General features: G+C 45.6%; 2 protein-coding genes across 10 annotated transcripts in view; one reads left to right on the forward strand and one right to left on the reverse strand.

The window, feature by feature from the left end:
* Positions 1–14,936, reverse strand: part of UBAP2 (ubiquitin associated protein 2) — a 79,482-nt gene that overhangs the window by 8,510 nt on the left and 56,036 nt on the right. For 5 of the 9 annotated variants that reach the window (XM_083402706.1, XM_083402704.1, XM_083402710.1 and 2 more), the window contains 3 exons: positions 13,755–13,956; positions 10,543–10,634; positions 8,923–8,973 (listed from right to left, as the gene is read on the reverse strand). In XM_083402706.1, the coding sequence (XP_083258832.1) occupies positions 8,923–8,973; positions 10,543–10,634; positions 13,755–13,956 (345 nt within the window). The remainder of the gene's footprint in view (positions 1–8,922; positions 8,974–10,542; positions 10,635–13,754; positions 13,957–14,936) is intronic. The other 4 variants (XM_083402708.1, XM_083402711.1, XM_083402707.1 and 1 more) reach the window with 1 other exon arrangement.
* LOC310659545 (interferon type A3-like) lies at positions 3,132–4,846 on the forward strand. Its single transcript, XM_083403235.1, has 2 exons — positions 3,132–4,329; positions 4,450–4,846. The coding sequence occupies exons 1-2, from the start codon at positions 3,947–3,949 to the stop codon at positions 4,682–4,684; spliced, it is 618 nt and encodes a 205-aa protein (XP_083259361.1). The 5' UTR covers positions 3,132–3,946; the 3' UTR covers positions 4,685–4,846.

Consider the following 14,936-nt stretch of genomic DNA (forward strand, 5'->3'; position numbering starts at 1 on the left):
CTTTCACAATAATTTTCTCATGGGCACCAACTCTCCCAGACAGTTATCATTCATCCTTCTAACATGGGAATTTGTCATGCCCCCCCCCCCGCCGAATTTTAGCACATTGCCACATGGGCATCGGTATACTTTTTATTTGCTGCTTCTTGTTTCTCTCCTTTTATAATTCATCTTTCAAGTTCTGTTTCTTCTCTTAAAGGGTTATAATTCCTAGACAGTTAGTGATATGTCCAACCCAAAAATATTGCAAGAAGATGAACTCAATTTTATTTTATTTTTTAATCCCCATGCCTCTGTCTCTCTGGCTGCAGCAGCAAAACACTTTGAGGAGTGACACATCTCAACTCAGCCCACACCTTCTGTGCCCATATTTGGAGCAGCCCTGCCTGTTTTTTGGTTCCGGCCAATATTACTTTCGATATCTCAGCTGGATTTCCCCTTGCCGTTTTCGGGTTTCCAAAACAGAGAAGGATGGCTCGCAGCCAAGGAAGTAAGGATGGGGACACAGCTTCAACACACAGCAATACAGAACGGCTTCATAATTGTTTGCATAAAGCTCCTTTAACACACACTTTGACTGCCGGGGGGGGGGGGGAGATTTCAGAAGACTGGACGTAAACCGAAAGAACTCGGCTTTAGCACTTTTCTACAAGTCACAAGACGACTTCGGCATTTATTTAACAATTAGAACATTCCTTTCTGGCTCATCTAAATGTGCCACTTTTGTAGTTTTACCACGGTTGGGTTTTTCGGTTTCTTGGCAGATCACCCCAACACAATGCAACGGGTAACGAAAGTCAACAAAAACTCTTTTTTAAAAAAATGTCTCTGGTGCAAAAAGTCATCCAGATGTCTGCACTGTTTGTGTTTAAATCCTACATTTTGATACTGAAATGATACAATCATGTTTGAGGGGAATTTTTTTTTTAAAAGGGGAAGTACCCATGAGCTCTCCAAACTGAAACTGACAATTGCAATATGCTCCCAGGAGCGGCTACAAAAATGCCCGCGAGACTAATCCTCCCTACCCAAAATTTCGATTTCTGGTTCCTCTTCTGCACCTGAATGGGCTGCCCTCACCACCCCTTTCTTCTCGATTTGGGGTTCACAGCCTCTTCCAGGGTAGCTGGGCTTTGACCTATCTGCCCTGAGCCCTTGAGAGGAGGGAGGCGATAGACGTACACAAGTTCAATGACTCATGAGACGACCAAGGGCTGGGATACTGTCTTGGTCTCCAGCTTCTTCCATTTCAGACTTGCTAGCGACCCTGGCTTTATTCACTGCCCATAATATAGGTAAGATACCTGGCTTACGCATTTAAAACAGCCGCCCCAAATATTTGAGCGTCACCATCACCGATGTCACCACAGAGTTGGAAGGGACCCCGAGAGTCATCTAGTCCAACCCCTTAGAATGCAGGAATCTTTTACCCAGAGTGGGACTCGAACCCATTACCCTGAGATTAAGCACCAAAGGCTCTGAATACATGGGACACTTAGTCGCCTTTGTGTCTCTCTCTGTTTGCAGTTAGATCAGGTGTCAGCAAACTTTTTCAGCAGGGGGCCGGTCCACTGTCCCTCAGACCTTGTGGGGGGCTGGACTATATTTTGAAAAAACAAATGAACGAATTCTTATGTCCCACAGAGATGCATTTGAAATAAAAGGACACACTCTACTCATGTAAAAACACGCTGATTCCTGGACCGTCTGCAAGCTGGATTTAGAAGGCAATTGGGCCAGATCCGGCCCCTGGGCCTTAGTTTGCCTACCCATGATGGATTCATCCGTGGGAAAGTCTGTGTGTGTGCCCAACACACATGTAGGAATAAATGATGCTGCATTAAGGAAGGGGTGGAGTAGACGATCTATGGCAGCCCCCTCCTCCCTAACCACCTCCTCTTGAACCTCTTTACACGCTGTTTATTTCAGCTTCCATGTGCAAATGCTGCATATTAACAAATTACGCCAGGCCTGGCAAGTGGGATTCAACCTTCATGGGCAGCGGAGGAAGGCAGGGGTAGAAGGCTGAGCAAAGGTGCGATGCAAAAAAGGGGAAAGCAGCGGCAAATGCGCCGCTGGCCAGGAGGGCGCAGCAGCCAGATGGACACAAAACATGTGCCTTTTGTGCACAAGGCTCATCTCCTGGTGCCTCTGCTTAAAAGGAACAGGATAGTAATAACCTTGGAGAGCCGCTAACCAGTCAAGAATGGTAAGCAATGGTGAGGGGGAAGCTGCCAGAGCAGAGGCCCAACTCTGTGAAGAGACGGCATCAAAATGTTTGGTGACTGGTGGATGCAAAGACCAAGGAACAAGGTTTTGTGATATCTACTAGCTAAAGGCCTCTCAGGTTTGAGAGGTGAGGGCAGGAGAGTTCAAATTCTTTCTCCTCCCTGCCACATTCCTGCTTCTCTCCCCCCCTTCCCAGCTCCCACTAAGCCATAAATTTCAGGGGCTACTGCCTGCCTTCCGCCTTCGAGCTTCCTTCCCACTTCCACTAGCACCCCAAAAACCCACCCTGCTTCCAAGCTACTCCCACAGAGGCACCAACGCTCCTTTGTCCAGTCCAGTGGTTCCCAAAGTGGAGGTCAGTGGGAGCACCTGGGGGTGCTAAGAGCCGAGGGGGAGGGGGAGCGGGCAGGAACTGGAGGTTTAAATAACTATCAAGACTTAGAAAAGCTGATGACCACTGAATCAAGTTCATCCATGCTGCTGAATTAATTAAATTATTGAGCTTTAATTAGATCTTGGAAAAACGTGCCATTAATTGTTAATTTTTTGAATTTCATTGTGTTGTTATCTTAATGGGCCATGCAAACCACTCTTCTGACTCATGCTTTTTAATAGGGTAGGAGGTCTCATCCTTGCCTCAGAATTTTACTCATTTCCCTCTCCCACGCTGTGAACCAACTGCTCTCTCCCTCCCCACAAACTAACTACTCCCAAAACATTTTCCTTTTCTTCCCGGACAATTTTATAACCACCTTCAAACCACACCTGATATATAGGCTTAGAAGCCTCACCTCCACCCCACAAAACAAACAAACCAACAAACCACTGAAATCCCATCCAGAATTTGCAGCTTTCCCCTCTCTTCCTAATTTATTTGTACACTCAGGGTCTCTCTCAAGCTGTCAAGACTGAACGACTAGCTCCAACCCTCCAATGCTTGCATTACATTAATGCACGCTGTTCATAAGATCTTTTTATTAAATGCATTGCTTGAATTGAGGTGTACTCCTTCCTTAACTCCACACAACCTTTAGTGATTATTTCCAGACATGTTGCCGAGGTCTCAATGGCATAGAAAGAGGGCAATGATATGCTGGGGTTGAAGATTTGCATGCAAAAAAGCATGCTTTTATTTATTTATTTGATTTTTATCCTGCCTTTACGCCTAAAGATGTGCAGGGTGGCAAACCAGAAAACAATAAAAAGGAAGGGTTTTTAAAACATTTAAAGAAATAAGTCAGTATGCCTTGTAAACCAGTAGCCTTCATATTTTGTGCACACCAAATTTCAGCTTTATAGGTGATTTTGGGAGACGTCTACCTAATAAGGGTCATGAGACCCCCATTTTCGATAAAAGGTTCACAAATCAGATTTTTTTCCAGCGGGTAGGGTGGCCTGGGATGGCATACATGCCAGCCTCCATGGCTCTGAGGAGTGTATTTGGTATACAAATTAGGCAAACAAATAGCCCTGTGGTCTTCCTGAAATTTGAGGAGTGGGGAGGAGGAACTAAAGTAAACTATATCTTGGGTTACCAGAGGAGGAGAAGAAAAAAAACTCCCTTAAGGACCCACCACAGTCCAGCTCCTTAGGTTCAGTTGCATGGCTGAACAGGCAAGTGGAAAGTGAAAATGAAACCTGGAAAACCCAAATGATGAAAGGAAAGCTGTCCTGCAGGATAAATAGAAGATGCAGGAGGACCGGCACATAGTCAAAGATGGATCGCAAGTGGATAAGTTACGTGAGCCCCGGCAGAAACCGCCTGAGAACCACCATGAAAATCGAAACGCGTCTGCATGCGGGGCTCGTTTGCCTGGTGCTCCTGTCTTCTGTCCAAGTCTCAGCGCTGGACTGCAACTTTCTGAAACACCGGCAAAAAGTCTTTAATCTGCAGAGCCTGGAGCTGTGGCGAGAGATGAGCACAACGTTCTCTCCAGAGTGCCTGAAGAAAACGACCACGTTCAACTTTCCTACAAAGATCCTGGAAATACGCGAGTCGCAACCTGCCACGGAAGCAATCTACGAAATTCTCCGTGGGTTCTTTAACATCTTGAGCAGTGACTCACTGAAAACTGTCTGGAAGGCCACACACAGAGAGAGGTGGGTTTCTGCTCTCCATGATGCAGGAGTGGGTGGTAAGGGCTGGGATAGGACCGGGCAGCAGAAAGAGAGATTTGTGTCTGCTCCCTCTCTTCAAACTCCGCCACACTTTTATTGCAGGTCTCTCCAGATGCTGCATGCGCAGACCGAAGTCCTCAAGACTTGCCTCGGAGGGAAAAAATCTACACCGGGGAAGTATGAGGAATGGAGAAACAAGCTGAAGAAGTATTTTCGAAGGATCAGAACTTTTCTCAGCGTGAACGGAGGCAGCACCTGCTGCTGGGAGAGCGTGCAACAGGAGGTCCGAGCAGGACTCATGTACGTTGACATACTGACAAAGAGAATGAGGAGGTAGCAAACCTCTGCAACCATCGCTCGAGGAACCGTCGGAGCGGAGAAATGACAAACTGACAGCGAATACTTGTGAAACATTCGCAGAGACAAATTAAGGAAGCTACAAGCCACCTCACTGAAATTGCCAAAGAAATGGGAAGAGCTAAAGGGGCTTTATTATATTGAATGTTTTATTTTTTTATGAAGCTTGATATGTGTTATTTATTTATTTATTTGATGCAGATTTATGTATTTTTTGTTAATTTTATATTAAAACAATTTAAAGTATTTGTTTATTTATTGCATCTTTCTTCACTTTCTAGAAAAAAAGTACAGTGGTGCCTCGCAAGACGAAAAGAATCCGTTCCGCGAGTCTCTTCGTCTAGCGGTTTTTTTTGTCTTGCGAAGCAACCCCATTAGCGGATTGGCGCTATTAGTGGTTTAGCGGCTATTAAAGGCTTAAGGGATTAGCGGATTAGCTGCTAAAAGGCTATTAGCAGCTTACTGCCTTAGAAAAAGGAGGTGGGGAGCGGAAAAAAATCGCAGGAACTCGCAAGACATTTTCTTCTTGCGAAGCAAGCCCATAGCAAATTCATTTTGCGAAGCACCTCCAAAACAGAAAACCCTTTCGTCTAGCGGGTTTTCCGTCTTGTGAACCATTCGTCTTGCGGGGCACCACTGTATTGAAGTGACTCACAAATGTATAAAACAAAGAGCTTCTGAATCCCTTAAAACTACTTAGACCAAAACACAACAAAGATGTCTTTACTTATAAGGTAGGTTAGTTAGTTAGTTAGTTATTAAAGTCTGCTATACAGTGGTACCTTGGTTCTCAAACTTAATCCGTTTTGGAGGTCCGTTCCAAAACCAAAGAGTTCCAAAACCAAGGTACGCTTTCCCATAGAAAGTAATGTAAAATGGATTAATTCGTTCCAGACTTTTAAAAACAACCCCTGAAACAGCAATTTAACATGAATTTTACTATCTAACGAGACCATTGATCCATAAAATGAAAGCAATAAACAATGTACTGCAGTCACACAATCAATCAACCAGTAGTTGAACTGGGTTCCACACAGTCACAAAAAAAAAGGGCCACAAAAACGCAAAATAAATAGCAAAAAAAAGACAGACCTCAGTGTAATACTCAAAACGGAAACGTTAACACTCAAAACGAAGCACATTCAGCTACCCAAAAAAGTTCACAAACCAGAACACTTACTTCCAGGTTTGCAGTGTTTGGGTTCTAAGTTGTTTGAGTACCAAGGCGTTTGAGAACCAAGGTACCACTGTATAGTGCTCCAGGCAGGTTTCTACACAAGTTTTAGATCAGATGGTCCTTTTTAAAATAAGGACAAAAACTGACAGGGCAAAAACCTGCAAATAATACAACCCCCATAAAACACTAACAAAACCGACAGCCTCAAACACATGAACTGACACATTACAGAACCTGGCATTTTATTTGCAAATCGAAATGTCTTCACTTGCTGGAAGACAAAAATGGGGTGGGTTATACAGTGGTGCCTCGCAAGACGAAAAGAATCCGTTCCGCGAGTCTCTTCGTCTTGCGGTTTTTTTCGTCTTGCGAAGCAAGCCCATTAGCGGATTAGCGCTATTAGCGGTTTAGTGGCTATCAGCGGCTATTAAGGGATTAGCGGCTATTAAGGGATTAGCGGCTATTAAGGGATTAGCGGATTAGCTGCTAAAAGGCTATTAGCGGCTTAGTGGATCAGCTGATAAGCCACTTAGATCAGCTGTCAAGCAGCTTAGCACCAGCTGTTCAGCGGCTTAGAGAACAGCTGTTAAGCGGCTTAGGGGCTGGGGGAAAAGGGGGGGAGGGGAAAACCCCCCGCAGAACTCGCAAGACATTTTCGTCTTGCGAAGCAAGCCCATAGCAAATTCGTTTTGCGAAGCACCTCCAAAACGGAAAACCCTTTCGTCTAGCGGGTTTTCCATCTTGCGAGGCATTCGTCTTGGGGGGGGAACCACTGTACAAGCAGCCTCTCCAGTCTAACCACAATGAAGGAAGGAAGGAGGCTTCTCTCAATGATTTGAGTGCAGCAGAAGGCACTTTGGGAGAAGGGGCTCCAGGAAGTGTGTAGGATCTGAGGTACTTTCACTGGTTCCTTGTATTGTGTCCAGAAACTCACAGGCAGTCAATGCACTTGGGCAAGTCTCTCTTTCACAAACCAGCAAGCAAAATTAACACTATGAATTCACAGAAGGTTCCAAGCCATCTTCATGGGTAGACCTGGTTAAGGATGCTACAATACTGTAATCTAACTAGGCAGGTAACATGAATACAGTGGTACCTCAGGATGCGAACAGGATCTGTTCCGGAGCCCTGTTCGCATCCTGAATAGAACGTAAGACACAACTGCGCATCTGCGCGTGTCACATTTTGCCGCTTCCGCACATGTGCGTGACGTCATTTTGACCGTCTGCGCATGCGCGAGCGGCGAAACCCGGAAGTAACACGCTGGCCACATGACCCGGAAGTTGTACGCCGGCTCCCTCGGCCAATAAAGTGATGAGCGCCACAACCCCAGAGTCGGTCACGACTGGACCTAATGGTCAGGGGTACCTTTTATGACTGTAGTAACAAGGTCCTGATTGCAGCTTTTCTTTCCAACCAAAGCTAGTAAACGACACTCCCGGCTTCTTCCACCAACAACTGTGAATTAAATAGCACAAGAGTGCCCAGGAGCACCCCTAAACTTCGAACATCATTTTGAGGGTGAGGGTGATAAAGAGGAGAACCTTGTACAGAATATCACCCCCAACCCAAATTCCCCAGACCTGTTGGCCACCAACCACTTTGTCCTGGCTGGATTCATTTTACTGATCCTCAGCCAGCCCATAAGAACATTCAAGCATTCATTCAAAAGAACCAACTGCTACTCCTGGATCAGATGCAAATACTAAACAGAGTTGGGCATGTGTTTGCTGGCGACAAAATCAATTTGGCTGGCTGCACCCTCTGGCTACTCAAAGAGATTAAACAGTGTTCAGCACAAGATAGAACTTTGTGAACCAATATTTCAGAGCATGGCAGCAGCCAACCAATACCACCTTGTGAAGGACTGTTGAAGAATGTGCCCTCAACTCCAGGAAAGAAAATCTATCCATCTGTCGAGGTCAGAAGGGATCGATGATCACTTATGACAAAATCCCCACCAGGAGTGACCCTCTTCCCCATCAATCTCAAGACCAATATTGCCCCACCAAGGCTACTCCATTCTTTTTCCAAATCTTGGCGTGAACCTCAGCCGATGCAGTTCTAGAACAGCGGTTCCCCCTCAAAATTCAGCCCACCCAACCTCTAAAAAGCATGGTTCAGAATAGCAGTTTCCATGACCCGCTAAGGAAGATAACCGCCCAATAAAATTCAAAGCAGCAGCAACTCATTGCACATTTACTCAAAATCCAATTAAAACTCTCATTAATTCAAGAAAATTGATGAACTTGATCTGGTGATATCAGCTTTTCAAAGTCTGATAGTCATTTACACCTCCAGCACCCCATCTAAGCGCCACCATTGGGAGTTGCTTAACTCCTACCCAGTGCAGAGACAAAAGAGGCTTCTTCAAAACAGGGAGCATCACGGTCTCTTCCCAGGAGGCTGGTCATGCCACAATATACTATATAACAGCCTTTCTCAACCTGTGGGTCCCCAGATGTTGTTGGACTACAACTCCCATCACCCCTAGCTAGCAAGGCCAGAGCTCATGGATGATGGGAGTTGTAGTCCAACAACATCTGGGGACCCACAGGTTGAGAACAGCTGCTATATAATGTTGCAGCATGAGTATGTCAACAAAATCCCGTCCTGGATTAACCCTCCTTTTCCCACAACGACACTTAGCAGACTTCTCCAACCCATTCCCTCCAGATATTTGGTCTACAGCTCCCATCAGCCCCAGCCAGCATGAGCAATGGTCAGGGACAATGGGAGATATAGTCCAAAATCTCTGGAGGGCAGCAGGTTGTTGAAGGCTGCTGTAGGACATAATGGAATCCAACAGGATACACAGGTCTCCAAAAGCAGGCGCATCGCAGAGGGGCAATTTGTTTAAAACAAGCAAGCAAAGAAACAGAGACGGGCAGTTGCAGAGCAAATAAACACATCACAGCAGACAGAATACACCTCAGAGCCCATGAACATTCCACTACTCTATGACCAGTGTGAACCTCAAAAAAATGAAACCAGCTCAGGTACAGCTTGAAAAAACCAACAACAGAGGAAATTCTACTTACCACAGGCAGCCTGGACTGCAGCATTTGGAGATCATCATAACCATAAATCTGCTTGAAGACAGAGAGGAGGAGGAGGAGGAAGAGGGAGAAAATACAGAAATAAGTTGTAAGGCAGCACTCCCAAGGAACCTCTTCGATTGGCAAATTCTCAATCCAGCAGGATTTTAAAACCACCAGGTTTTTGTTATGTCAAATGTCATGGTGGCTGAACAGCATCCTTTGGAGGAACTGCTGCACTTTTTGAAGGATAGAGTTTGCTTATTACACTACCCTGTGAAGCACAGTAGCCTGGTGCTTTTGGCTAAATGAAAATGCAATTCGTAGTATTCAGCAGAAGCAGCATCACATTCTCAAGTGCCTAGCATTTATACCGCTCATCCACACAGTCTTCTTATCACGCATACAAAAGCCCAGCAAGGTAGGTTAGCATGGCTGTATTTCTGTTGTAGATTGGGGGAAGGGGTTCTCAGGCTGAGAGAATATTGCTTTGAAATGGGGAATGTGGAGTCCATCAACATTTAGAGAACTGCAACTCCCATCAGCTCCAGCCATGATGGGCAATGGTCAGGAATGTTTTTTCGTGTGTGTGTGTGTGTGTGTGTGTGTGGAATGTTAGTCCAGTAGCATCAGACTGGTTTTCTAGCCCTGGCTTAAGGCCCTCTTAAGCTTTGCTGCAGTTAACTCTATAAGGGACAAAAAATGCAGGCACAGCCAGGATCAGACAATGCATTCTGAATAAACATACAATTTTCCTACTTTCGCCCCCCCCCCATCAATTCCTGTTGTACTGGACTTTTAACTTGTGGCTGTCAAAAGAAAGAGCAAGCCTACAGTGAAACCAAGACTTCCACCTTCCTCCCAATATCAGTTCCAAGGCTATGGCTTGAAAGCAAAGCTTTGTACTTCTAAGATGCTTGTGAATGACTTTGTGAGACAACTGTCAGGGGACAATTGACAGTAAGAGCTGTTCCAACAGCAGAGCGGACTTATAGCGTTGTAGATTTGGAAGGGACCTCAAGGATCATGTAGTCCAACCCCCTGCAATGCAGGAATCTCAACTAAAGCATCCCTGACCACCCTTTCCTTGGAGGCTTTTAAGCAGAGGTTGGATGGCCATCTGTCATGGATGCTTTAGCTGAGATTCCTGCATTGCAGGGGACGGGGCTTGATGAACCTCAGTATCCCTTCCAACTCTTACAATTCTATGAAACAAAAAGTCAGTTCAGAAACTGTTGCTATACTCCAGATTAGATGTTAAGTCAATTGAAATTCAGAGGTCAGAGGAGTAAGGGCTCTTGCTGGCTGGGCCCGGCAGGAGCTGCAATCCAAAACATCTGGAAGGCCCCAGGCTGGCAAAATGGGTTATCTTTCAGGTTCAGGATGGGCCCAGCTGTGCATGCAACCCAAGCAGTACAACTCTCATTATCATCTTTAGAACTGAGCCACAGAACAAGTCGGTGGTCCACAGACAGCCCATTCTACACAACCTGGCTGGGACAGAGAGAGACAGACAGACAGACAGACAGACAGACAGACACAGACAGACACTCTGCCCTAGACGCCTGCAACATGGAGGTGGAAGCCAAGTTTATTTGCAGGAGGCACAAGGAAACCGCTTACTGGGTAGGCTGGCAGAAGTCCTCCAGGTCCAACAATATACTGGTTATGTAACAAGGGTGGTACACCTTGGGGCAGGTTGGGGGGTGCTTTGCCTGCAGAACCAAAAGACATGTTTTTATATATAATATATAAAACAAAAATACCAACAAAAAAAGGAAGAAAAAGAGAGAGAGACAAGTTTCGGGGTCTGAAATATGCTCTTTGGGCTCCTTCAGACGACGTGTTTACTCAGCATGCATCCTGATTTGCTTACATGGAGATAACTATATATTCAGTTCTTACTATTCTGATCTGAGGGTGGGGTGGTTATACAGTATGTCAAAGCAGCATGCATTCTGCATTCCTCCCAATTTGCTTGTGGGCTGTTTACATGTCTTCCTGTTTATCATTCATCTATCCAACATTTTTCAATGCGTTTCCAAACAGTAAGAAGTCCAGGTTGTGTTTGTTTGTTTTTTGTGGGGGTTTGTTGTGCTAGGATAGCAGAGCACTTCAATCCACTTTAAATGAGGAAACCTAATGTTCCAGTAGGCGCCCGAATCTCTCCTGCAAAATACTGAGAGTCTGAAGGCACCTTCTGACAAGCTTCAGTCACCGCTTATCATAGGAATCTGCCAATGGTCCATCTTGCTCAGCTTTGTCTACACTTCAGGCAGCAACTTCTTCTGGGTTCCAGGAAGGGGCTCCTTCAGGCTGCTGCCTCCACCTTATTCCCATACCCCTACCCCAGTTCTTCTGCCTCTTCCATCTTCCCATTGATGCCTTCTCCTGGACTGCAGCAGTCTCATTTCCTCATTTCCTCCCCATTCTGTAACCCTTCCCTGGTCCCATGTCCTCAACTTCTTGTCTTTGTCCGGGGAGGTAAACTCTCTGCGACTGGAATTCTATACCGTGCAGTAGTTTAATTCTGAGACCAGCAGGCACGACAAGAAAAGTTATTAAGAAGCAGTTTTCTTTGCTAGCCAGCTTTTTACACTTCCTAGGTGGGGAGAAACAACAAGCTCTCTTGTCGGTTCCCTGAGCTTGTGATCTAAGCTCCTCCCTCCAGACTAATCATGAGCTGTAATCAAGGTTTGTCCTACGATTTACAACTCAAGTTCTCCAGGAAAGCTAAACCACCAGACTGAGTTTGCACAATACAGTACATTAAACCAAACCAAAGCTTTGCTCAGTGCAGTGCTGTACTAGAACCACCAGGAACCATGTGGCTGTAATCTCCTCTCTGGGAACCCACATGCTCCCACGAAGCCATGGTTTGGCTGAACATGATGTGCAAAGCAGACCATTGTTTAAACTGGTTAGAGATGCACCCTTAGATGTTCTATTAAACTTAGCTAAGAAATATCAGTTCAATACTACATTGGTAGAGCACAGTTTCCACTGAGAGCATGCTTATGCTCATGAAGGGGCAACTACTCAGGCAAAAGGATGCTAGAATCTTAAGGTAGACTCTCACAACCATTTTCTATTCCTTTGGATAGTAAAGTCTACCTACACTGACCTTGGCCACAAAACGTCTCCAAATATAGACTGACTAAACTCTTGCCAGAGTTTGGAACGGCCCAACTGATAACATTCCAATTTGGAAGGTCTTAATTTATTTTCCACATTCCATTTCACTTTCCAGCACTTTGCAACTCTGTCCTGAAGGGGTCGGGAGAGCTAAGGACAGAAAAAAGGGCTCTTATCGTAGACAGTGTAAGCAGGAGGGCTGAGTCAGAAAAGTGCAGAACTCATAATTTTCTGGAAGTGGCACAAGTCCTATCTGGGAAAGTGTTTAATATCCGAGGGTAGCTGCGAGGCAATTCAATATTTCTTAAACTGTTTTTTTTAAACAACAACAAAGTGTTAGTAAATATGATATGCCAAGAGTTTTAAGTGACAGGGCAGGATGTAAATTTAAGCCAAGCTTGCAACTGTCTGCATCTAAACCAGGGATGGGAAACCTGTGACGCTCCAGATGTTGTTGGACTACAACCTCCATGAGGCGCAGTCAACAAGGCCAACAGTCAGGGTTGGTGTGAGTTATGGTCCATAACAGTCAGTATAGCATGAGACTCTTAATCCCAGGCCTGTGGGTTTGATCCCCACATTGGATAAAAGATTCCGGCATTGCAGGGGGTTGGGCCAGATGACTGTCGTGGCCCCTTCCAATTCTACAATTCCATGCTTCCAACACCTGGAGGGCCACAGATTTCCCACTGCTAAATAATAAAGATTGACTCAATCAAGCTAACTGCCAGCTCCCTTGATAATTTATTGTGTTTCCCATTCCTTGTGGAAACATTCAACTGAGACTTCTTAGTATGCAAGATCTGACTCCTTGCAATCCAAGAATTTAAGGGCTATCGGCACAATCCTAGCCATGCCTGCTTAGAAGTAATCCAGAGTGTCTTACTTCCAAGGCCAGGGTGGTTAGGACTGCAGCCTCTGAAGCTGTACAGTCAGTCTGCAGCTGTCTCCTCTGACTGAAAGCAGCTTTCCAATGTCTTAGAGGATAGGAAGGTCTTTCCCAGCCCTGTCTCTCAAGATACTTCAATGGGAAATGCCAGGAAAGATGATGAACCTTTGGAGGGCAATGCATGCGCCTGAGAAACAAGCTATACCTTCTCTCCCTGAAGACTTAGCACAAGAGACCATTAAGACCCCCTGGGATTGGTGAGGACGCATTTCCTTGCCTCTTTTGCCAATGCACCCACCCACCGTTCCATTCCTGTTCTATGCACTCACAGGGAACAGAGCTTGCTGGAACACAAATAGAACCTACTTGGCTAGACAAAAGGACTGGGGTGGAGATCAGAGGAACTTCTGTTAAAAGAATTGTGAAAACCATACCCACAAAAAATTACACATTTCGCTTTCCATGATTAAAATTTTCAGATAATTGGAAATGTTTTTTGCAAGGTTGAAGAACCTGACACTTTTCTGTTTTTCCTTACAACCAGTGGTGGGGGTGGGGAGATATATATATATAGACAAGGTAGCAAGTTAAATGCTTGACAGCGGTTTCCCCCATCAAATATTCCCACGCGTTAAAAAGGCAGGCAACTTTTATTTTACAGGCCACTGTGCAAAGCATGCTGCAAAGGCGAAGTCTTTTAGAAAAGGCATAGAATTTCTCAACACAGTTTTTATGGCTGGACAAGAGGTGCTCAACAGGCAGACAAACGTCCTCTCTCGCTATATCCACACGATCGGTTAATATTGCGAACCTGAAGACACTAAGGGAGCTGCCCGCGTGGTGGGAGCCGGCAGAGAGACACTGGTCACATTCAGGCCAAGGCTGTTGGTAGAGTTGGCCATGCTGGAGACCGAAGAGGTGGTGGCGGCCAAGGTTGAAGCAACGGAAAAGGTGGTGGAAGGCTGGAGCGCAGCAGAAGGCTGGAGCGCAGCGGAGTTCTCAACACTAGTGTGCTGGAAAGGAAAGACAAACGCACACACAAAGAAAGGGGGTTAAAGAGCAAGCAAAGGGGGCTGGCAGGCTGGAAAAAAATGCTAAACTTTGTAAGCAAGCAGCATGGGAAGCTGGAGAGAAGGGTCTTGTTCTGCCACCCGAAAATCGTTCTTAAAGTTCTGTAGTACATTCTCCAGGATAATAATATTATTATTATTAACTTACATTTCTATATCACCCTATATCACAGGGCAGTTATCAATATGAAAACATAAAAATTCATACCATAATAACAAAACAAAACAACACACCCACAATATACAGTTTAAAAGACTGTTTAATTAGTCAAATTAGAAGAGGAAAGTTTTTGCGTGGCACCTAAAGGTCTATAATGAAGGTGCCAGGCAAGCCTCCCCGGGAGAACATTCCACAAATGGGGAGCCACCACAGAAAAGGCCCCTTCTTGTGTTGCCACCCAGCATTTTAAATTGGGCCTGGAAACTAACTGGTAGCCAGTGCATTTGGGCCAGGATTGGCATCATATGTTCAAACCATCTTGCCCCAGTGCACAATCTGGCCACTAACTTCTGAACTGGCTGAAGTTTCCGAACCATCTTGAGAGGCAACCCCATGCATAATGTGTTTCAGTAATCCAGAACATAGACAACTGAAGTTAGGCTGTCCCTGTCCAGATGGGGGCACAGCTGGGCCACTAGCTGAAGCTGATGGAAGGCACTCCATAACACTGAGGCCACCTGAGCCTTAAGCAACAGCAAAGGACCCAGAAGTACCCCAAGCTATGTACACGCTCCTTCAGAGGGAGCAGGCAACCTCCCAACCAGCCAGGGGAACTGCCCACTAACAGTGCCTCAGTCTTTTTCTGGACTGAGCTTCAGTTTACTGGTTCTCATCCAGTCCATAACTGAGGCGAGACGATGGTCCAGCATTTCCACTGCCTCACCTGCAGATGCAAAGGAGGAGTAAAGCTGTGTGTCATCAG

The sequence above is a fragment of the Podarcis tiliguerta genome (genome assembly GCF_965153285.1).
Source record: "Podarcis tiliguerta genome assembly, chromosome: 11".
Taxonomy (NCBI): Eukaryota; Metazoa; Chordata; class Lepidosauria; order Squamata; family Lacertidae; genus Podarcis; species Podarcis tiliguerta.

Bases quoted from the DNA above. Each gene is read 5' to 3' on its own strand.
- LOC310659545 (XM_083403235.1), top strand. From the start codon at position 3,947: ATGGATCGCAAGTGGATAAGTTACGTGAGCCCCGGCAGAAACCGCCTG. The intron at 4,330-4,449 runs GTGGGTTTCTGC...CTTTTATTGCAG, and splicing joins AAGGCCACACACAGAGAGAG to GTCTCTCCAGATGCTGCATG.